Below are 25086 nucleotides of genomic sequence, written 5' to 3'. Positions count from 1 at the left end.
AAACATTCTTCTTTGCAGAGATTAACAATGAAAGAGCTTGCAAGCAGGTAAGAGCTGGGAACATCGTTAGCATCTGGTTAGGGCGGGAAAGAAACTTACTCAGAGCAAGTTAGAGTAATGAAAAAACCCTGCAAAGACCTAGGGCTTGGAAAACATTCTTCTTTGCAGAGATTAACAATGAAAGAGCTTGCAAGCAGGTAAGAGCTGGGAACATCGTTAGCATCTGGTTAGGGCGGGAAAGAAACTTACTCAGAGCAAGTTAGAGTAATGAAAAAACCCTGCAAAGACTTAGGGCTTGGAAAACATTCCTCGCAGAGAGAAACAATGAAAGAGCCTGCAAGGTAAGAGCTGGGAAGATCATTAGCAGCTAGTTAGGGCTGGGGAGGGAAGCTACATTCAGAGTATAAGACGCACCCTAATTATCAGCCTCTGTTACATGCATCTTATACATGGAAAAATAGGGTATGTTCTTTTCTTTAATCAGTGTAGTCAATTTCTATTTTGGTCAGTAATTGTCTAAGATGCTAATCTGGGCTGAGGATTTCCTTTAAAATATACGACTCAAAAAAATAAAGGGAACACTTAAACAACACAATATAATTCCAAGTAAATCAAACTTCTGTGAAATCAAACTGTCCACTGATTGACAATCGATTTCATGTGCTATTGTGCACATTTAACCTTGTACAGAACAAAGTATTGTGAGAATATTTCATTCATTCAGATCTAGGATGTGTTATTTGAGTGTTCCCTTTATTTATTTTTTTTGAGCAGAATATATATAAAAAAGTAAAATAACAGCAAAAGTAAAACTAATTTTCAAAGTCAGTGGAATGCACCTTGCTATGGACCATCATATCTCACAGGATCAATTTGATCTCCACCTTTAAGGTTGCTGTGGAATGTGTTCTGTGTTTATGTTTTTTTCTGGTTATGTTTTCAGAGGGCAGGGCCTGGTGGCATCATTGTACACATGGCACCATTTTTACATCTGGTCATCAAGGGTCGCAGAAGCGAGCATGTAAGGGCAATGTTTGCCTAGTGGTGTCAGCATGCACCTATTGCATTTGAGGTCCTCCGAGTTTGCTGTGGACACACTGCGTATGTGCAGAAATTCTTCTGGGATGAGTAACTGAGCCTTTGCTTTCCATTAGGAAGTTTAGGCCCTGCCATCTGTAAGGAAGGGGACTGTCGGAAACCCTGAAGAGATGCTGTCAGACTTCACAACAGGCTTAACTAGGTCGATAAAAGATAGAACAATGTGTGTGCAACATGCTAAGCCTCATTACAAATAACCTTGCCTAGGTTATTTTTATTTTAAGAGCTTAGCATATTATGTGAACGCTGCCCATTTAAATGGTTTATGATTCAGTGCCTTTTCAACGGATTTATGGTTTGGTGTGCTCCACATAAGGCTACCCTTGAAGAGTAGGTGGTGCAGAATACAGCGGCAAAGGCAATTCTGGATGCCTTTGCAGCTGGCTAGTTAGCTAGCGGGCTGTTTGTTTGTTTGTTTGTTTGTTTGTTTGTTTGGATTGGATTGGATTGGATTGGATTGGATTGGATTGGATTGGATTGGAGTGGAGTGGCTTGGAGTGGAGTGGAGTGGATTGGATTGGATTGGATTGGATTGGAGTGGATTGGAGTGGATTGGATTGGAGTGGAGTGGAGTGGAGTGGATTGGATTGGAGTGGAGTGGATTGGAGTGGAGTGGAGTGGAGTGGATTGGATTGGAGTGGAGTGGATTGGAGTGGAGTGGAGTGGAGTGGATTGGATTGGATTGGATTGGAGTGGAGTGGCTTGGAGTGGAGTGGAGTGGAGTGGATTGGATTGGATTGGATTGGATTGGAGTGGATTGGAGTGGATTGGAGTGGATTGGAGTGGATTGGAGTGGATTGGAGTGGAGTGGAGTGGAGTGGATTGGAGTGGAGTGGATTGGAGTGGAGTGGATTGGAGTGGAGTGGATTGGATTGGATTGGATTGGAGTGGAGTGGATTGGAGTGGAGTGGAGTGGATTGGATTGGATTGGATTTCTATGCTGCCCAATCCCGAAAGACTCAGGGCGGTTTACAACAGTATAAACTTACAAGCAACAATAACAATAAAAAGAAAAGAAACGAGCAGTTTCTAAAATACTAATTAAAACTTAAAAACAGTTCAACAACACACATACTAGACATTGATACCCATTCATACACATGGACAAGCTAGTGGTTGATTTAGGGCCCCCAGGACTGCCAGTCTTCATTTCCTTACGAAAAGCCAGCAGGGTGGGGGCTGTAGGGAGCTCAGGAGGGGAGTTGATTCCATAGAGCCGGGGCAGCTGCAGAGAAGGCCCTCCCCTGCGGTCCCACCAACCTGCATTGTTTAGCTGGCAGGATATGGAGGAGGCTGACCCTGTGTGCTCTAATTGGTCTCTGGGAGGCATGTGGCAGGAGGCGGTCTTGTAAATAGTGTGGCCACGACCTCTGCTGTGTGAGCTATATTGGGTGCCAGTTTACTTCCAAGTCCAAGTCAATGTGTTGGCTATCACCTGTAAAGCCCTTCATAGCATGGGACCAGGTTACCTGAAGAACCATTTCTCCTTCTCATATTGCCCTGACTCACCTGGTCAGGCATGGAGGTTATGTTATGGATCCCATAGGATAAAAGATTTCCAACCGATGGGGTCTCGGAAGAAAAACTCCCCTGCTGTTGTCCTTGCCCTATGGAATATCCTGCTCCCAAAAGTGAGGCTGGTCTCCCTTTTGCCTGGCATTTCAAAAGACCCAGCACTGACAACTTACATGGTATGATGAAATCGACAGCTGAAGGAAAGGGGGCCTCGACTGGAGTGGGGGTGGGATAAAAGACATCCCAGGTTAGAGTCCATTGGAGGATTTTTAGGCTTTTAATGTTAAATTGTTATTTTGGAATTATTATTATTATTATTATTATTATTATTATTATTATTATTATTAATTAGATTTGTATGCCGCCCCTCTCCGTAGACTCGGGGCGGCTCACAACAGTAATAGTACAATATATAACAAATCTAATAATTAAAAGTCACTAAAAACCCCTTATTTAAAAAGAAACATATCCACAAACATACCATGCATAAACTGTATAGGCCCAGGGGAAATGTCTCAGCTTCCCCATGCCTGGCGGCAGAGGTGGGTTTTAAGAAGTTTACGAAAGGCAAGGAGGGTGGGGGCAGTTCTAATCTCCATGGGGAGCTGGTTCCAGAGGGTCTGGGCCGCCACAAAGAAGGCTCTTCCCCTGGGTCCCGCCAGATTTGTTATTGTATATTGTTTTATCACTGTTGTGAGCCGCACCGAGTCTGCGGGGAGGGGCGGCATACAAATCTAAATAATAATGATAATAATAATAATAATAATAATAATAATAATAATAATAATAATAATAATAAACATTTCTGCCATTTCCAGTCTGGTGATTTAAAAAAAAACCCCACAACTGGTGATCATTGACCCATTCCTTGCACCTGACACATGGGAAATCAAGAACATCGCGCAACCTTGGTGGTGGGTGGTGCCTGAAGGGCACCCTTCCCACCTTTTAACTTATCTTTTATCTTTGCTTTTACTTGTTTTCCATCCCGTTTTAATTTTATTTTCATTGTCATCTTTTTATACAATTTTATGATTTTTACCTGTCAAGCTGCCCAGATCAGTGATGGCAAACCTTTTTCCCCTTGGGTGCCGAAAGAGCATGGGTGCACACTATCGCGTATGTGCGAGTGCCCACACCCATACTTCAATGCCTAGGGAAGGTGAAAACAGCTTTCCCCGCTCCCCGGAGGCCCTCTGGAGGCTGGAAATGGCCTGTTTCCCAACTTCTGGTGGGCCTAGTAGGCTGATATTTCTCCCTTCCCAGGGTTCAAAGGTTTCCTTGGAGCCAGGGGAGGGTAAAAATTACCTTCCCCTTCCCCCCCAGAGGCTCTCTTGAAGTCAAAAATGCCTTCCCAGAGCCTCTGTGCGAGCCAAAAATCAACTGGCCACCACACACATGTACGTTGGAGCGGAGCTAGGGCAATGGCTCACGTGCCAGCAGATATGGCTCCACCTGCCAGCTGTGGCTCCCATGCCATAGGTTCACCATCACTGCCTTAGATAGTGAGCTGGGCAGAGCCTAAATTAGATAGATAGGTAGGTAGGTAGGTAGGTAGGTAGGTAGGTAGATAGATAGATAGATAGATAGATAGATAAATAGATAGATAGATAGATGATAGATAGATAGATGATAGAGAGAGAGAGAGAGAGATGATTGATAGATAGATAGATAGATAGATAGATAGATAGATAGATAGATAGATAGATGATTGATATATGATAGATAGATAGATAGATAGATAGAGAGAGAGAGATGATAGATAGATAGATAGATAGATAGATAGATAGATAGATAGATAGATAGATAGATAGATAGATAGATAGATAGATGAATGATGGATGGGGTCGATCCAGAAAAAAATGATTGATTCAATAAATAAATAGTGCATTGTGTGAATACAATTCATGTGCAACACCCAAACATGTTGAATTACAATATTCTGATTTAGGGGAGATGGACCACACTTGTGTAAATACCATTTTGAATTCTAGAAACATTGAGTGTAAGAGAGGAAAGGGAACCTGAAGATCTACAGCAGTCCAACCACGTGGTATGGGAATCCACCATAACAGTTAGTGTCGTCTGCAGGCGAAAGTTTCCTTGGGGTTGGCAAAGGATTAGGGTTGCCCATAGAATGTGCGGAGATGCATCAATGATGCTTACCTCACTTGGATCTTCTTCTGCCTACCCACCCTCAAAGGTTACTATTGGCTTCTGCATCTTTACCAGATGTCCACCTGCTCTCTTTTTAGGCTGGGGCATGCTCCCCTTAATAACATTTGATAGGCCAATGATTCAGTGCCATAGAATGTATAGTAGCTGTCCTATCTTAGAACTATTCTCCAAGATTGATTGATTGATTTATTTATTTATTTATTTATTTATTTATTTATTTATTAATTATTTTTATTTATTTATTTATTTATTTATTTATTTATTTATTTATTTATTTATTTATTTATTTTGTCCGATACAAATTGAAAGTTAAAGAGAATAAAAACGTGTAGTAGTAAATATCAGGGAAGGGATAGAAGAAGAGATATGAGAATAGAATACATCAATGAAGAGTAGAGGAAGGATATATGGATGGGAGAAAAGATATATAAAATATAGAAAAGACAATTGGACAGGGGACGGAAAGCACACTAGTGCACTTATGCTCGCCCCTTACTGACCTCTAAGGAATCTGGAGAAGTCAACCATGGAAAGTCTAAGGGAAAAATGTTGGGGGTTGGGGGTTAACACCACGGAGTTGCAATCAAGTTTGGAGCAGTTGATATTAAGTTTGAACTTGTTGCGTGCTCTTGTGTTATTGTGGTTGAAGCTGAAGTAAGTTTAAGTTTAAGTTTAATCAGATTTGTATGCTGCCCCTCTCCGCAGACTCAGGGCGGCTCACAGCAATAACAATACAATGTAAAACAAATCTAATATTTAAGTTAATTTAAAAAACACCACAAATTAAAACCAATCATACACACTAGCGTACCATGCATAAATTTTATAAGCCTAGGGGGAGGGAACATGTCAATTCCCCCATGCCTGACGACAGAGGTGGGTTTTAAGGAGCTTACGAAAGGGTAGGAGGGTGGGGGCAACTCTGATATCTGGGGGGAGTTGGTTCCAAAGGGTCGGGGCCACCACAGAGAAGGCTCTTCCCCTGGGTCCCGCCAAACGACATTGTTTAGTTGACAGGACCCGGAGAAGGCCAACTCTGTGGGACCTAACTGGTCGCTGGGATTCGTGCGGCAGAAGGCGGTCCCGGAGATATTCTGGTCTGGTGCCATGAAGGGCTTTATAGGTCATAACCAACACTTTGAATTGTGACCGGAAACTGATCGGCAACCAATGCAGACTGCGGAGTGTTGGTGTGACATGGGCATATTTAGGAAAGCCCATGATAGCTCTCGCAGCTGCATTCTGCACAATCTGAAGTTTCCGAACACTTTTCAAAGGTAGCCCCATGTAGAGAGCATTACAGTAGTCGAGCCTCGAGGTGATGAGGGCATGAGTGACTGTGAGCAGTGACTCCCGGTCCAAATAGGGTCGCAACTGGTGCACCAGGCGAACCTGGGCAAACGCCCCCCTCACCACAGCTGAAAGATGTTTCTCTAATGTGAGCTGTGGATCGAGGAGGACGCCCAAGTTGCGAACCCTCTCGGAGGGGGTTAGTGACTCCCCCACCAGGGTGATGGACGGACAGATGGAATTGTCTTTGGGAGGGAAAACCCACAGCCACTCCGTCTTATCCGGGTTGAGCTTGAGTCTGTTGACACCCATCCAGACCCCACAGCCTCCAGGCACCGGCACATCACTTCCACTGCTTCACTGACTGAAGTAGTTGTTGACAGGCAGGATGTTGCAGCATTTGATCTTGTGGGCAATACTTAGATAATGTTTAAGGCATCGTAGTTCTAAGCTTTCTAGACCCAGGATTGTAAGTCTATTTTCGTAGGGTATTCTGTTTCGAGTGGTGGAGTGAAGGGCTCTTCTGGTGAAGTATCGTTGGACCTTTTCTAGGGTGTTGATGTCTGAAATTCGGTGTGGGTTCCAGACAGATGAGCTGTATTCAAGGATGGGTCTGGCGAAAGTTTTGTAAGCTTTGGTGAGTAGTGTGAGATTGCCGGAGCAGAAGCTACGTAGGATCAGGTTGGCAAGTTTAGAAGCCTTTTTGGCGATATTGTTGCAGTGGGCTTTGGCACTTAGATCATTTGATATTAGTATTCCAAGATCTTTTACTGCGTGGGGGTTGTTTGTCAGATTTTGTTTATGTAGTTTGTATACAAGGTTCAGATTCTTTTTGCCGATGTGGAGAACAAAGCATTTGCTAGATGATATTTGAAGTTGCCAAGTGTTAGACCAATCTGAGATGAAGTCAAGGTCTTTTTGGAGAATAGTTGTGTTGTCTGTGGTATTGAAAAGTTTTACATCGTCGGCAAAAAGAACACAGTTGCTTGTGATATGATCACAGAGGTCGTTGATGTAGAGAATGAAAAGAGTAGGTCCTAGTACGCTGCCCTGGAGAACAACACTTTTAACAGGGACGGGGGTGGAAATGGTGCTTCCAATTTTGACAACTTGATTTATAACAAGATGTATATAAATGGTCTGCATTTCCAGCTGTTCTCACCCACTTCACTCTCCTGATGTTCAGAGCCATTCTCCCTCCTTTCATTCCTGAGACTGATCCCTCACCCCACCCCCAATTCCTTTTGTACTCCTGAATGACCTCAGAATGGTCTGTTTATATGCTCTGCTTCACTTTTTTCATGGTGGACTCTTGCTCCCTACTCTGTCTTGCTATGGTGGAAAAGCTCTTTCTAATTTTGCGTATCTGTTTCTGCCTTCGCTTTTCCTTTTACCACCTTGTAGGACGTCTAATTCTTCCTGTTTTTCTAACTGTTCTTGGGCAACACTTCTTTTGTTTGTGTTGGCTTCGTTTTAAATGTTCCCAGTCCCTGCTGCCCACCCTTAGCTGTCCTTTCAGGCTATCTTTCCACAACTGTGTTTTTTCTACCCTATTTCTGCCTGGTTTTTTTCCGACTGTTCCTCTATCCTCCCTCCAACCCTGCCCCACTGCAGGTATGAGGTGATGCAGTCGTGCTGGCTGCCAGCTTTTCATCGCCCAACTATGGAAGAGCTTCACTTGCAGGTGAGCTACCTGTTGAACGAGCGCTCCAACGCGCAGGCCGAGGAGAGTTTTGAGTGGCGCTGGAGTGCCCTGAAACCCATGCGTTCCTCTTCCCCACCGCCAGCCTCCTCTTCTTCGGCGCGTCACCACTGCCCGTCAGAAGAGATCTCGGCCTACCCACTCCTGGATGGATTCCATGGCGGAGACATGGACGACATCCTGACCGTGACTGAAAGCAGCGGAGGACTGAACTTTGAGTATATGTGGGAGAAGGCCAGGCTGGGGCGATGGAAGGGCCCTGCCTCGGCACCACCCGAATACCCCTCCAGCAACGGCGGGCTTGCTGTGCCTGGCAGCAACCCTTTCTATGAACAGGCAGTACACCGTGGGCACAGTCTGGAGACGCCCAGCGTTGTGCCTGTGATCAGTGCCCGCAGCCCTTCCGTCAGCAGTGAATATTACATCCGCCTGGAGGACCACGGTAGTGGCGAAGGCCCAGTCTGCGCCCCCAGCCCTGGCTCAGCATCGCAGCCCCTCTTCCCCTCTGACTGGGATTGCCTCAACGCCCCTCTTCGACCCCCCGAGCAGTCCAGTACTAACCCTTTCTTGACTGGGGGCAGTGGCGAAAGCAATCCTTTCCACGTTGATGGTGAGATCCAAGAGACGTCGCTGACGGAGACGCCAACCACAGAAAGCGACGCGTTCCTTGCAGAATCCTTACTCACCGTCTACCGTGAGCTGGAGGATCAGCAGCGTAACTGGGATGCTGAGATGATGGAAGAGCGAGGGGCAGGGGAGACGCTTGCTGGGGACCCCTCGGAATTCCAGGGGTCGCTTTCCTGGGAGCAGGAACCTTCTCTGATGGAGGACCACAGTTCTGGTAGCAGCACCGATGATGGCGGAAGCAGCATTGGAGGAGGGCGGCGCAAACTTCTGCCCTGTCCCCTGTGCACGCGGGCCCGTTGCACCTGCGCCATCCCTCGAGGGGATGTGGTAAGCAGTTGGAGCAACCACGGCCCACCTTTGAGGCGTCCTCACAGGGACAGCTATGGCACCGAGGACGACTCCTCACTCAAAGTGGAGCGGGGCTCCCTCTCTGACTGTTCCATCGTGCCCCCGAGAGACTGTGATGGAGATACCGGGGAGCACAGTGAATTTTACGACCCACTTATGGGCGCAGCTGTGAAGACCTATGAACTTCAAGATTACCCAAAGCAGAGAGGTGGGGGAAATATCCGTCCACCTGGGTCTCCCTTCCCAGCTATGGCCTCTGGGTGCTGCAATGTGATTGTCCCTGTGGAGATACCACCGTTGTCTACTCTAGCTGAGACTAATGACGAGGAGACTATTGCAATTCTCCCAGAAGCTGTTGATGGATTTTCAGCTGGCCCTGTGACCCTGAGCCTCTCCCCGGCAGCACCCGATCGGCAAAGGGGAACCCTAGACTCTGTCGATTCCTTGGACATTCCTTCTAATACAAGTTCCTCAGATGTCTGCAGCCCCGCTTCCCATTACTCCTCTCCAGGGCAAAAATTTGGGGACAGTGGTTACGAAACAGAGAGCACTTTTTCACCCGAGTTTATATTTAAAGAGGAACCGCCGCCTTCGCCTCTGGGAGAAGAGGAAGAGATCGAAGCAGACGATGATCCCTGCAAACTGCCAGCAACGCCCATCTCCCAGTCCACCAGCGACCTTACGCTCTCCGTGAGCGAAGAAGGGACTGAACTTGAAGAAGAGGTTGGCAGGAGCTTAGGGCTTACAACCCCTCACCGCGATTCCGCTTACTTCTCTGACGGGGAGGCCGAACCCGCTGAGGCTCCAGTTGTAACCAGAACCGAGGAGGAAAAGCCCGCAGAGAAGACAGTAGTAGACGGAGGCTTTGTGGTTCAGGTGTGCAAAGAACAGTTGCTGGTCACGCTGCAAGAGAATGTCACGCGGAATCTACTCTGTAGCCAGAAGGCGCCAAAATTGGGCTTCTCGCCCATTGCCTTCTTAAAAGATCAGGCCGTTGTCAAGCTTTGGAGCCTGGAGCCAGAACAGACACAGAAAACTGGGGAAGAGGAGAAGGAAAAGGAGAGAGGAAGAGAAGAAAGAGAGGAAAGAGAGAAAGAAGAGAATGATGAGAAAAGCCCCCTTGAGCAAACAGTGCGTTTCCAGTGGTCAGAAAGTATGGGAAATAAAGCAGAAGAAGAGGAGGAGGAAGAAGAAAAACAGGAGGAAGAGGAGGAGGAAGGAACTGGAGAATCGGAAGAGAAGCAGCTTGAATGGAAAGAAGAAGAAAGGAAGGAAAGAGAGAAAGCTACCCATACTGAGATCCAAGGCGAACTCGCGGCCAACGTGGAGCAATCACACGATCCTCAGGAAGACATTTATGTAGCAAATGACCAGCTTAAAAAGGAGCAAGGGACTGAGGTCCCTGTGAATCATGCCAGTGAAGATATCAAAGGTAAAATTCTACAATCTCCAATTCCCTAGAGTGACAGTAACAGGAGGAAGAGGGGTGTTTATGTAACAAACAAGATGGAAAAAATCTTCCCCATGACTTAAAATTACACAGGTTGAGAATCATTGATTTAATGGGAAGGGGCAGCAGCCGAGCATAGGGTAGAAAAGGAAGTGATAGGGAGAATTCAAGAGGATGGTTTAGGCACATTATGAAATCCCCAACATTTTAATAGGCAGTTTGTATTAAAAGGGGCAGAACTTTGATGGCACCATTGCAGCCCTCATTATGACTCCTTCCCATCGATGTCCCTGACAGCGGTTGTCTGGAGCAGGATCACTGCCTCATAAGGTCCTCTCCTTAGCTTCAGAATAAAATCTTAAATGAAGGAAGGGAAGAGTTAATAAAGCCTTCTTCTGACTTATTGGTATCCTGAGGACATTGAATAAGATTTTTAAATTTTATTTTATTTTATTTCATTATTTATTCCATGTCTATAGCTGCCTAAGACTATCAAGCAACTTACAATTTGATCCAATGGTTCAGTTTTTAATTTTAGTTCTTTCTTTCTTTCTCTCTTTCTTTCTTTCTTCCTCTCACTCTCTCTTTCTTCTTCTTCTTCTTCTTCCTCCTCTTCCTCTTTTATTTTATTTCATTCTTTATTTATTCAATTTCTATAGCTGCCTAAGACTATCAAGCAACTTACAATTTGATCCAATGATCCAGTTTTTAATTTTAGTTCTTTCTTTCTTTCTCTCTTTCTTTCTTTCTTCCTCTCGCTCTCTCTTTCTTCTTCTTCTTCCTCCTCTTCCTCTTTTATTTTATTTTATTTTATTTTATTTCATTCTTTATTTATTCAATTTCTATAGCTGCCTATCAAGCAACTTACAATTTGATCCAATGATCCAGTTTTTAATTTTAGTTCTTTCTTTCTTTATCTCTCTCTCTCTCTCTTTCTTTCTCTCTCTCTTTCTTGCTTTCTTTCTTTCTCTTTCTTTCTTTCTTTCTTCCTCTCTCTCTCTTTCTTCTTCTTCTTCCTCTTCCAATTCTAATTCTAATAATTCTAATTCTAATTCTTCTTCTTTGGCTGCAAAGGTTTCCTTCCCTCTAGATCAGTGTTTTTCAACCAGTGTGCCGTGGCACACTAGTGTGCTGTGAGACATGGTCAGGTGTGCCATGGGGAAATTAAACATGGGTCCCCAAACTACCATTCCTGCCAGGATATCCCTTTTGTGTTCATTGAAACAGGCCCAGGTTTCACACCAAAGTGAATATAAATACATTTAGAAACTATATTATTAACTATATGTATAATATGCGTTAGAGTGTCATTTTGGTTGGTGGTGTGCCCCAGAATTTTGTAAATGTAAAAAAAGTGCCGCAGCTCAAAAAAAAAGGTTGAAAAACACTGCTCTAGACTACATGAACAGCCTTGCCAAATAATTTTGTGTGTGTGTTGAGGGCTGTTTTTACACACACACACAATTTTTTTTTAAGAGGGTCGATTTATAGGCAGTGTCACAAGTAGTATTCTTTTTTAACCAAATGGTGGTCTAAATTCTTTCAGCTGCTTTATTAATTAGTTGGGGGAAAGATCAAAAGCAACATGAGAAAATATTATTTTACTGAAAGAGTAGTAGATCCTTGGAACAAACTTCCAGCAGACGTGGTAGATAAATCCACAGTAACTGAATTTAAACATGCCTAGGATAAACATATATCCATCCTAAGATAAAATACAGAAAATAGTATAAGGGCAGACTAGATGGACCATGAGGTCTTTTTCTGCCGTCAGACTTCTATGTTTCTATGTTTCTAATTCAACCGTGATCAACATAGTGTTAGATGGTAAAAGGTAGTTAGCTGCAGAAATGATTACAGATGTTATGCCTTCAATTTTTCCATGGATACTAGTTGCTTGTAGGCCAAGATAGTTTTATTAATCAGATTAAAGTAAACTATTCATTCATTTAGAATGGATACATGTGGCAAGTCATACCAGGTTACAGGTGGGCAAAATTACAAACAAACAAACAAACAAACAAATAATGTACTTTTAGTGAAATGATATATTCTCTCTCTTCTCTCTCTCTGTCTCTCTCTCTGTCATCCCAACTCTTTTATTATTGGCTGGGTCCCATGTTAATTTATCCTTCTTGACTTTGGACCCTTGGCTCTCCCATCACTTTCCTTCCCCCTGGCAATCCTCACCTTTGATTCCTAACCTTTCCCTCCAGCCAAGCTATCCCGTTTGTCACTGTCACTGCCACCGCTGGCTTTGCAGATGTTTCCTCCGCCTGGCGGAGCAAGGAAAGGACCATTTTGGGAAGGAACTGCTTTGGGGGAGGGTCCGGCCCTGGGAGGGAGAGAGGCTTCCCTGGGAGCAGAAGAGGAAGAGGAAGAGGATGCTGAAGAAGACGAGGAAGGAGGCTTGGCTGGAAGCGGAGGGAGGGGTGTGCCCATTGTGGTGAGTGAAAGCGATGATGCCCGCAACTTGCGTGGTCTTCTCAAGTCACCCCGCTCAGCGGAAGAGGCGGCGGCTGAGTTTGACCGCAAGCGGAAGATGGTCTCCTTCTTTGATGATGTCACCGTCTACCTCTTTGATCAGGTGAGCTATGAGAAGGTGAAGGATGGAGAGGGTGAAAGTTGGTTCACAACAGTGTGAAGAAGGACTCTAAGAGTCCCATTTCCAGGTATTGTCTCTTCTTTCATGGGTCCTGGGTCTCGTCTTTCTCTTACTTTCTCTATCTCTGGGTTTATTTCTTCCCACCCGGTTGTCCATGCTTTAAATTCTCTGCCAATGCAGACAACTAGTATTTCCTTTGGGGTCTGGCTTAATCCCAGCCATGCTGTCCTTTCATGCCTCCTTATAGAAATGGCCAATGATCTCTGGATAATAGGTGTCCCCTCCCCCGCCCAGCAGTTGGATGCCTTTGATCTATTCCAATAGCTGAAAGGATTCATGCCTATTTGCATAATGATGACATGCAAAACGAAGGCTTTCCCCCCCCCTCCTTTGTAGTTTACATCAATGGTCAAAGGTCCTGAAAACCCCAGGGTTTCTTCCAGTTCAAATCCTGCTATTATCTCTCTTCCCACCCCACAATTTGATTGCTAAACCTCTGTGTTTCTGACAAATGATTTTCCTTTCTTACTTATTTAATTGAACTGTGCCTCAGTCCAGAGGGACTCTAGATGGATAATTCAAAGGGATTTTAATTCCTGTCTGTGTTTATATATAGGAGACACCAACCAATGAACTGAGTTCACAAGGAGCCCCCGATGGTGATGCCCCTTCTCCTGGCTCAGCAGCCGAACCGGGACTTGATGCTTTCCCACCAGCTGATGGCTTCAGTGAGTACCGAAATAAGCCAAAAATATGTTCTCTCTCTAGCAGCCTTAAATGCCAGGTAGGAGATGGGGCCATCCAGCTACAGAGTGGAAGAAGGCTGAGCTATCAGAAGTGCTTTTGATAAGAAAATGGTATGCAAAACACGGATGGAACAGGTTTGTGGTTAAACTAATTGTCAGATATGGGAAGTGTAGACCGATGAAGATTAGGTAAAATCCAAAAGAGGTTAAGTTTGAAGACTGCTGAAAGAGACCAAGAATAGCTGCAAAACTCCACTTGGCATGAGGACAATTTCAAGAAGAGTCAAACTAAGTTCAGAACAAAACAAATGCAGATTGGAATCAATGTCTCAGGCAGAAAGCTCCCCATCCATCTATACATACATACATACATCCCTTCATCACTCTGTCCCTCCCTCCCTCCATCCATTCATCCATCTCCCCACCACAATCTGTATTTTTTCCCCTTATTTTCCTCTTCAGTTCAGACGAATCTGTTTCTTCTATTATAACACCAGTTAAAGGGAAAAGAGGCAAAAAGCACAGGAAAAGATTTACAGATGCAATTAGAAAAACACAAATAAGGGAAAGCTGCCTGCTTCTCCCATGGCCAGTTCTATGTGCCATGGTCCATCTGACATCCTGGTCATTCTCCAGCCTGAGAGCAAAACCAGGAATATTATTTTCAGGGAGGTTCTGAGCAATCCATCTGAAGGATGAATTCTCTTTTTCCTTTTGCAGAAAGTCTTCTATGCAGTAGCTAAACCTGGGGCAGAGTTTTTCAACATTTGTTGAAGTACATATGAAAGTGCTAATGTAAACCTTTAAATAAGGAGATTTTTTTTAATAAGGAAAATTAGGAAAACATGCAAAAAATCCTGGTGTGGCCCAGTAATCTTCAAAAATGTTAAGTCCAGCCATCAAGATTTTGTCTGGATTTAAGTGCATTCATACAGATAACATTTTCCCTCCAGTTTTTGCTTGGATGGATAACATTTTTCTGTATCTTTCCTGGGTATGATGGTTACCAGTCCTCAGGTGAGATTCACTTTTATCTTTGCCTTGGTTCGTCATTTTCCGTGGAGACTCCTATAGTAAAATATGAGTGATCCAGTCTGAAGATAAACATTACTCTTTAGCATTCGTCAACTTAAACCCATTTCACGTGTGAGTGGAAATAACTAAAGCTTTATCTCCTTAAAATGAAAATGTGCTTCAGTTAGCAGAAATTTAGGAGACATTGCATAATAATTATGCTGACGCTGGCTGATCCTTTTTAAAAAAATAATAATCTCCACATAGTTTATTTTTAGAATATGATTTTTATTGCCTCCATGAACGCTCAGAATCTAAAACTGTCATATTAAGACAGATGGTGGTACACATTCTTGTTCAAAAACTAAGCTGCTTTGTACTGTGGTAAAGGCCTGACAATGGAGGCATATTCAGTTTTAATAACTACCGTATTACCATGTAAGGAAGTGTAACTTCCTCTATAGGCTTCAAGATACAATAAAGTTAAAAACAAAACAAAAGCGAATAAAAGGACAATAGATCACTAAAACAATCAGCAGCCATGAAGGTAAATCAATAATCACTGTTGTGTCACAAGAGCTGAAAGGTAGATTATAGGCATAGATTATAGATTAATTTCTGCTTTCCAAATCAGAGAGGTGGCTTAAAGTTCTTTGAAAAAGACATACTCAGTGTTTGGATATTTATTTATTTTATTTGTTTATTTTGTCAGAACATGTACAAGATAACAGATATTGGTATAAACATAAACAAAATAAATACAGATAAATGAGGGCAGTAGGACAGGTCTCTACTATTGATACTGTGTTGTCTAGTATTGTGAGAGGTGGAAGGGTTTTTCCTAAAGTGTACCACCATTTCTATGGTTTTGAGTGTGTTCAATTCTAGATTGTTCTGGTCACACCACAAGGATAGTTGTTCAACTTCCCGTCTGTATGCGGATTCATCATTGTCTCGAATGAGTCCAATCACTGTTGTATCGTCTGCAAACTTCAGTAGTTTTACAGATGGATCGTTTGAGATGCAGTCATTAGTGTATAGAGAGAAGAGGTGAGAGTACACAGCCTTGGGAGGCACCTGTGCTAATTATACATGTATCTGATATGATTTTTCCTAGCTTTACCTGCTGCTTCCTGTCTGTTAGGAAGCTTGTGATCCACGTAAGTGTGATTTAGTTTGGTTAAGAGAATGTCCGGTACAATGGTATTGAATGCTGAACTGAAGTCTACAAAGAGGACCCTAGTGTAGGTCATTGGAGATTCAAGATGTTGAAGGATGTAGTGTAGAGCCATATTAACAGCATCATCTGTTGATCTATTTGCTCGGTATGCAAATTGCAGGGGGTCTAACAGTGGATCCGTGATGGTTTTCAAGTGGAACATCACTAGCCTTTCAAAGGTTTTCATAACTACAAATGTTAGAGCAACTGGTCTGTAGTTATTCAGTTCCTTGATGGAGGGCTTCTTCGGCACTGGGATGATAGTAGAGTGTTTGAAACAGGAAGGAACATAGCACAACTCTAGTGATTTGTTGAAGATTTGGGTGAAGATGGGGGCCAATTGGTCAGCACAGACTTTTAAGCAAGAAGGAGTTATCTTGTCTGGGCCTGGTGCTTTTCCAGGCTTCTGTCTGAGAAATAGATCTTTCACTTCATTATCTGTGATCACTAGGGGTTGTAAACCCAATGGGATGGGTTCAATTGTAGAAGATTTAGCTGTTGTTGGTGTGTCTGGGATGGAGATTGTGCAGATAAGTGGTTGAGGTTTCTTTTCAAACCTGCAGTAGAACACATTCAGGTCATCTACCAATTGCTATCTCCTTCATCTTGGGAAGGTGGTTTGCTGTAACAGGTGATGTTTTTGAGAGTTTTCCACATGTTTGCTGGTTCATTTGTTGAGAATTGATTCTTTAGCTTTTCAGAGTAGTTCCTTTTTGCTGCTCTGATCTCCCTTGTTAATATATTTCTGGCCTGAGTGTACAGCATTCTATCACCTTTTCTGTAGGCTTCCTCTTTGGAATGACGTAACTGCTTGAGTTTGGCTGTGAACCAAGGTTTATTGTTACTGTATATTTGCAAGTTCCTGGTTGGTACACATATCCTTTTGTTATTGGGGCTGTTATTGCTGTTCTTGGAAATCTGCTAAATTAACCTAGGCCAGTGATTTTCAACCTTTTTTGAGCCGCGGCACACTTTTTACATTTACAAAACCATGGGGCACATTGAGGGCGGGGGGGGCGGCGGCGGCTAAAAAAATATTGGGCAAAAAAATTCTCTCTCTTCCTCCCTTTCACTCTATTTCTCTCTCCCTCTTTCTCTCCCTTCCTCTTTTTTTCTCTCTTCCTTCTTTCCTCTTTTTTGCTCTCTTTCTCCCTCCCTCCCTCCCTCCCTCTATGTCTTTCTCTCTCCCACCTTCCCTCCCTCTCTTTCTCACTCACTCTCTCTCTTGCTTGCTTTCTCTCTCTCTCTCTCTTGCTTTCTTTCTCTCTTGTTCTCTTTCTCTCTCTCTTTCTTTCTCTCTCTTGCTTGCTTTCTCTCTTGTTTGCTTTCTCTTTCTCTCTCTTTCTTTCTCTCTCTCTTGTTTGCTTTCTCTGAGCTTCGCGGCACACCTGACCATGTCTCGCAGCACACTAGTGTGCCCTGGCACACTGGTTGAAAAACACTGACCTAGGCAACCATTCTGGAAGGTATGTTGCATATGTTCATTGCCTTGAATTACTCTGTAAAAATAATAAAGATGGGATACAAATAAATAAATAAATAATAAGGACGCAAATTGTGCTAAGTTCCTTATATGGACTTGGCCCCCTTCTAGTGCTCTCCATGACTCAGCAGTACCTTTCCAAGTGTTTCCCAGAGATTTATTCAATGACACAGAGCGAGGCAAAGGATTTATGGAGCTTCCTATATTCAGAACGCACTTTAGCATCTGTCTTCACTGTCTGACAAGTTGTTTTGGGGCAGCCAGGTTTTAATCCTGCTTAGTTTAAGATACGCTTTAGGAAGCCTAATTAGCCCTGAAGTGACCTCCTTTGGCCTATAAAATCAAATACGAGGATCTGGAACTCCCATTCGCTTTGACAGAGTCTGCACAGCAGATCAATGGACTGAGAGGGAAAGATTTTCCAGTACAAGTCCTAGCATAATGGAAGAAACAGAAGCGAAAACTTGTAGAATGATAGGAAGACTTTTTTTTAAAACAACAACAACAACAAATTGTTATACAAAACTGTTGTGGTTAGCTCTGACCCAGCTCCTGCCCCAAGGAATGTGCAGGTGGATGTGGGGGAAACATCCATATGCCGCAGGCCTGTTTTGCTCCCGATGGAATCTGCCGACAAAGCCTCCTCTGACCAAGGAAGCTTGAGTGACAGAGAAGAGGGGAGTTTGGCAGACAGCCCAGGAGGAGATCAATCATCTGTATCATCCCTGGATTCTGAACAAGAATTAATGACACATCCACACATGCGTAGAGTGATGCATAGGAGACAGCAACTGAAGGATTATTACAAGAGAAAATGAGGCCACCTGTGGTTGGGTGGGGCTGCTGTAATTAGTGCTACAGGTAAAAGTGCAGCTTGGTGTTTTAGCCTCATGGCAGTTTATCTAATTCATTGTTTCATCAAGATCGTGGTTTTTGTGCTGTTCAAGATTGTGTGTGGACTCTCTGGACTTTAGAATTGGACTCAATTTCCCAGTTATTGGGTGAGCAATTGGATTGCATTTAACCTCTGCCTTGTGTGTACTAGAAAATCTCTTTGACATTTAAAAAGGGAGCTGTTTCTGTTTTTCTGTTTATAAAAACTTTTGGGTTTTCCTTTTATCGTATAGTGTGTGTCTTCCTGGACTAATTACCCTGTAATTACGGGCGATTGAAACATGCCGGCAGAACACAAAACAGACCAATAAAGTTTAGTTCAGTGATGGGCTACCAAAATTTTTACTAGCAAACTCTGGGCGTGGCTTGTGCATTTTGTTTCAACATCTTTCAGTGCAAATTGGGTGCTCTGGGGTGGAGCGCCAAATTTTGCTACCTGAACTGCATTTCTGCCGTTCCCGTAGGAGCCCATCACTGGTTTAGTTGCAGAAAGAATTTCCTCATGATGACATTACATGTTCTCTCAGGGTGTGTGTGAGTATAGATCAGTGGTGGTGAACCTTTTTTTACCTGGGTGCCAAAACAGCACCCACACCCACAATGCAATGCCCTCCCCCTCATTTCTCTCCCTATGGAATCATACAGGCCTCACTGAAGCTTCCAAACTTCCGGTAGGCCCATTGGGCTGTTTTTCACCATCCACGGGTTCTAGCCTGAAGCCTGGGAAGGGTGAAAATGGCCTCCCCCTGCCTTCCAGAAGACCAAAAATCAGCTGGCTAGCTTTCTGCAGCTGACAAAGGGCAACACCTTATGGGCTCTCAGATATGGCTCTGCATAGGTTCACTATCATGGGTTATAGATCATAAGCCACGTTTGTAAAGCATATGTGTATCTGTGAAAAGACTAAGTTGATCTAAAGAATTAAGAGTGATTATGCTTCCATACCAAAATTAACTTGTCAAACGGTAGATGCAGAGCAGAGGGACGTGAGGCTGAGTTGAGCAAATTGGAAGAATTAGGAAATACTGACATCAAGAAAATCTACTCATTGCCAATCAGTTTCTGGTCACAATTCAAAGTGTTGGTTATGACCTATAAAGCCCTTCATGGCATCGGACCAGAATATCTCCAGGACCGCCTTCTGCCGCACGAATCCCAGTGACCAGTTAGGTCTCACAGACCCTTCTCTGGGTCCCGTCGACTAAACAATGTTGTTTGGCAGGACCCAGGGGAAGAGCCTTCTCTGTGGTGGCCCCGGCCCTCTGGAACCAGTCCCCCCCAGAGATCAGAATTGCCCCCACCCTCCTCGCCTTTCGTAAGCTCCTTAAAACCCACCTCTGTCATCAGGCATGGGGGAATTGAGATATTCCTTCCCCCTAGGCCTATACAATTTTGGCATGGTATGTTTCTGTGTATGTTTGGTTTTAAATAAGGGTTTTTTAGTTATTTTAAATATTAGAGTATTATATGCTGTTTTTATTATTGTTGTTAGACACCCTGAGTCTACGGAGAGGGGCGGCATACAAATCTAATAAATAAATATTCCCCCTCAAGAATTAAATCATATCATTTCTTCCAGCCTTCTCAGACTCCTTTGTGACAACCTCATGCCTCCTTACCAGGATTCCTCTATTTCTTCTTTTCTTTCTCCTTCCCACCTTCTTCCCTCCCTCCCTCCCTTCACTCATTCCTCTCTTACTCTCCCCTTTCATAAGTTTCCTTGCTTCCTTCCTCTGTTCCTGTCCCTTCCCTCTTTCCTTCCTTCCTTCCCACCCTCCGTCCATTCATTCACCCATTCCTCTCTTGATCGCTTAAAGCCGGTCCCTGGTGCAAAAAGGGTTGGGGACCTCTGTCCTACAGGATTGGGTGGCAGAGAAGTTGAACATATGTAAATTTAAAAGTTTAAGAAAGTTTACAAGTTAAGTGAAAGAAACTTCATTATTCATTTATATGTACATGTACATTTCTTCATTAAAAACATGTCTTTCTGCATAATTTAGACTAACTTTGTGAGTTTTTTGAGGGCTGGAACCAATTAAAATTATTTACATTAATTCCTATGGGGAAAAGTTGTTCGAGATAAGAGCTGCTCGACTTAAGAGCCCAGGTCCGGAACGAATTAAACTCGTATCTCGAGGTACCACTGTATATATATATATATATATACATATATATACACACACACACATATATATATATATATATATATATATATATATATATATATATATATATAAATAATATATAATTGATATATATATATATAATATATAATATATAATATATATATATATATATAATTTATATATATATATAAATAATATATTATTTATATATTTATATATATATATATATATATATATAAATAGTTAATTAGCAACATGAGCATCAAACGGCATTTTTTACATAGCCATCTTGCTAATTTCCCAGAAAATCTTGGTGCAGTCAGGGATGAGCAGGGTGAGCAATTCCACCAAGATTTGAAGGCCATGGAGGTACGGTATCAAGGTAGATGGAATGTACATATGATGGCTGACTATTGTTGGAGCATCAAGCAAAAATGTCCACAGATTAAACACCAGAAAAAGCTATAAGCACAATGTTTTACCTTTATATGTACAATTGCCATTCAATTAAAAAAAAACCTTATGTATGAACACAATTTAACTTGCAGTAACCTTTATTGCCTTTGTATGAATAAAATTATTCTTTGTAAGCAGTATATTTGGTAAGTTTTTACTTTATTTTCCTTATATGCACAATTTGTATGACTTTTGAGCGCATCCTGTAGCCTAAAAAGTTAGACAAGTTCGTTTTTGACAGACAAAAACTGTGGTTATTTTTGGATCCAGAAGCCAAATTTTAGTTGAAAACAAGGCACAGATTTAAGACAGCGGAATTGCTGTTCCCCAGTGTTATATTTCTATCTTCTTCTTTACATTGGGATTGGTGCCAATCTAACCTCCTTCTTAACCTCCCTTTTCTTCCTTCTCAATTAAGGTGGCAGTTTTGAGTGGGACGATGATTTCCCCCTCATGGCTCAGAACCCTTCCTACGTCTCCATGGTGTCAGACCCCAGCACAGCCCAGTCACACCCAGTCCTTTCTTCACCGGTGCCCGTGACATCTGCCTTGCTGCCATCAGCCAAGCGGGCTGAGTCCAGCCTCGTGGAAACCCTGAGATTCTCTCGCTTCACTGTTTCTCCTGCCCTAGAGCCACATCGGCCTCCCTCCTGTGATACTGAATTGGGACCCACAGCTGGTAAGGCCCATAGAGGCATGCTTTTCCACTAACTTATGTAGGGGAGGTTCATTATGGGACGTGGTGAGGAAGGAAAATTTCAGGTGGGGCTTTGTAGAGTTCCAGACCCAGTTGTGGAGTTCCACACCCAGTTACAGACAGGAGTGAGTGCTACGGGAATGGTTCTTTTTTAAAAAAGGAAAGAAAAAGTTTCCTTATTTGTAAACACACATAACAAACACATAAGAACATAAGAAGAGCCATGCTGAATCAGGCCAAAGCCCATCAAGTCCAGCATTCTGTGTCACACAGTAGCCCACCAATTGTACATGGGGATCTAGTGTAGAAAGAGAAGGCAAGACCCTTTCTTTCCCCCAACAAATGGTACTCAAGGGAATCCTGCCTGCTTCAACCAACATAGAGGCGGCACATGGATATCCCTTTCAATAACCACTGATACACTTGGCATCAATGAGTCTGTCTAATCCTGCCTTGAAACTATCAAGGCTGACAACTGTCACAACCTCTTCTGGAAGTGAGTTCCATAAACCAACAACCCTTTGGGTGAAGAAATATTTCCCTTGATTTGTCCTCGCTTTCTTACCTATGAGCTTTAGGGAGTGCTCCCTTGTCCTAGTATTGTGTGATAGAAAAAATATTTTTTTCTCTATCCACTTTTTTCTATCCCATGCATGATTTTATACACTTCGATTAAGTCACCCCTTAAACACCGTCTTTCAAGGCTAAAGAGACCAAGGTGTTGCAACCTGGTTTCATAAGGGAGGTGCTCCATTTCCTTGATCATACTTGTTGCCCTTTTTTGCACCTTTTCCAGATCCGTTATATCCTTCTTGGGGTGAGGTGACCAGGACATGTCCGTTTCTTTTTGTGTTTTAGGAATGGTTCTTCATATCTGAACGAACCTCCCAAAATTTCATCTTTCTATGATGTAGGTAGGTAGGTAGGTAAATAGATAGATAGATAGATAGATAGATAGATAGATAGATAGATAGATAGATAGATAGATAGATAGATAGATAGATAGATATGGAGAGTAGAAGTTAAAAAAACAACTGGAGAAAAAGAGTAAGATTGCTTTAGAAAGCTAAGATAAAATCTTGATTCTCCACATCATTCCCCAAGTCCTTGGCCAAGGCATGGTAAATGCACAATAAAATCTATCCCATCAGCTCCCATCCTTTGATCTTAGAAAAAAGCCTTCCTTCCTTCCTTTTGTATTAAATTGAGATGGAGGAAGTTCAGCTGGAGAATTGTGGAGTTTTGGAAAACTACCTTCACAATAAAAGGTGAACATTTCCAAAACCCCTTGGTCATTTTGTTAATACAGGACGTGATGTTCTTCTCTAGGGACCAGGAGGATAAAAACCAACCCCAATTCCTTACTGAATTGGAATTATGTATATTTGGCTGGAAAAGAGAATTGTTCCCTTTAGCAGTCTTTTAATATTATTGTTGTAGATCAAAGAAGCATAACCTAATATGCTTGTGACATTCTAGAATGCACCCTCCAAAATGACATTCAAAGGCCAAATGCAACTCTCAGCCCCAAAAGAATAACTACCTCCTTCTTCTTCCTCTTCCTCTTCTTCCTCCTCCTCCTCCTCCCCTTCCTCCTCTTCCTCTTCTTCTTCTTCTTCCCCCTCCTCCTCCTTCTTCCTCCTCCTCCTCCTCTTCCTCCTCCTCCCCCTCCTTTTTTTCTTCTTCTCCTCCTCCTTAACAAGAAGTTTCTTTTTTCTTTTCCTCCACCTTCCAGATGCAATTGAGAACTGAGAATGGAAATTGGACAACCCCGCCACCTGTCATCTCAACATTCAGGGACAGCACCCAGTCATCCAGTTGACCTGCTGATACCAAGCTACCACACATCCGTTTTCTGCAGTGGATAGACTGACAGATGTGGTTGTGTGTGAGTGTGTGCACACGTGTGTATCTGCGTGCACAGCATGGGGCCATTATTGCTAACTAGAACCTGACATTTGTGGACTTCTGCTCTCCTTTTGCTCACTGACACATCCCTGCCTTGGGAGGCAGAGGAGCAGAACTTTTTGTACAAACAGTCTCAGGCCTCCATACGATGAGGAAGGTATCTCCTCAATGCTTGAGGCGCCTGCTCCGCACTGGCTTTTGAATGTATAACCCCTGTCCCCTTCTAGCCTCCCTTCCATTCTCTGACATGTTCCTTCTGAGGACCCTCTGTGCCAAAGTAAGAGGGTTGAAGGTGGGAGGGGAGGAACCCATCTTCAGGAAGTTGCCTACAACTGCTCATGAGCCCTTCTGCGTTTTATCACCTGCAGTCTTGTAATATGGAACATGGCTACCAATTGAAAAGTCCTTTTGTGCCAAATGGAACTGAATAGGGCTGGTGACCATCTCCATTTAACCAGCATTATATACATTAAAAGAAATAGACCACTCTCTTGAACCTTGGGACAGAATTATACTGGCAAGATGGAATAATCAAATGCTGTGAAGTTACAGGGACCCTGAATAGTGAGAGTTGGTTGGGTGGGTATTCTTTGTTCACTGTTCATTCATTTCTGAAGTGCTAAGGGAAAAACAGTAAATTGGTCACATCGCTCATTTGTGGTGACCAGATAATTGATAGCCATCGATCTATTGTGGGAACTCCCTTCATATTTTCTTGATGGCTGTGCATTGCACCGGGGGAAAATCAATCCTAAATCGTAATCCGTGTTGGAGATTGTTGGTTTTTATTGGAAGTGGCTGGTTCTGACTTTCTCAGACCCCCATTGGTTTGTTTTAGAGGTTAATAAATGTCTTTTGGGACCTGTTGGGATACAGTTAAAATGATAAGGACTTTCAAAGAGTGGAAAAGTCATCTCTTGTGCCAAAAACCACAGTGTGGGGAGGAAATGGGTTGGATTGAAAAAGCTCAAACAATTCTATGGAGATACCTACTCTGTGGCTATTGTGGTCAGATGGGAGATTAAAAGCAGCAATGAAGAGTGCTTAACCCTGGTGAAGGAAGAGGAGGAAAGGAAGATTAGACTTAAACACCCAATTCTGTTGGCTGATTTAATTGACTGTCTTCCACCTGTGTGTTCAATACATCTGGAAGACACCAGTTTTAAAATTAATGCCTGCGTTGGCCAAGAATAATGGACATTGTGTTGTCATCCTAACATATCTGGAGTGCTTCTTGATGGGAAAGATGGTTTTGACCATTCTTCAGCCTGCAAGTGGCATATTATAGGTTGGTTTTCAGCCTCTGTTAGAAGCAGCCAGATTGAATAAGCCCTTAAGGACTCTAAACCTTAATTAACTTTAAGGCAGTAGTTTCACTTTTGATTTAGTTTATGACAGAGAAATGTAAGTTTTCATAATTGCTCTCCTTAGTTTTGACCATGATTAGCTGGAAAAATGGTGACGAAAGAGGGGAGTCGATAAATGACTAGGGGAAAATGCAACAAGATGTGGGAGAAATATTTGCAACCTGGGCATGACTTGATTTATTGGGTTGGCAATTGCTGATATCCTTTCTGATTTGTGTTGAAATAATAGCTGCAATACTTTCGTCTTGTTCGTCTTGTTCTATAAGCATAGCAGGAAAACAACTATTAGCTGGTTCCTTTGGCAAGCTGATGTGTTGACAATAATTCTTTTAGTGGAATCCCCAAGTTCTGGACTCTGGGTAC

At 43.0% G+C, this 25086-nt stretch overlaps 1 protein-coding gene across 1 annotated transcript in view; it reads left to right on the top strand.

The window, feature by feature from the left end:
• Positions 1-23200, top strand: part of LMTK3 (lemur tyrosine kinase 3) — a 55622-nt gene extending 32422 nt beyond the window's left edge. The window contains exons 11-15 of the mRNA XM_070728556.1: positions 7696-10190; positions 12425-12795; positions 13430-13541; positions 21170-21430; positions 23184-23200. Coding sequence (XP_070584657.1) covers positions 7696-10190; positions 12425-12795; positions 13430-13541; positions 21170-21430; positions 23184-23200 — 3256 coding nt within the window. The remainder of the gene's footprint in view (positions 1-7695; positions 10191-12424; positions 12796-13429; positions 13542-21169; positions 21431-23183) is intronic.
• Positions 23201-25086: the final 1886 nt, after the last annotated feature.

This window comes from Erythrolamprus reginae, chromosome Z (genome assembly GCF_031021105.1).
Source record: "Erythrolamprus reginae isolate rEryReg1 chromosome Z, rEryReg1.hap1, whole genome shotgun sequence".
In the NCBI taxonomy this organism is placed as follows: Eukaryota; Metazoa; Chordata; class Lepidosauria; order Squamata; family Dipsadidae; genus Erythrolamprus; species Erythrolamprus reginae.
The sequence above is the reverse complement of the archived record's forward strand: the minus strand, read 5'-3'. Positions and strand labels throughout refer to the sequence as shown.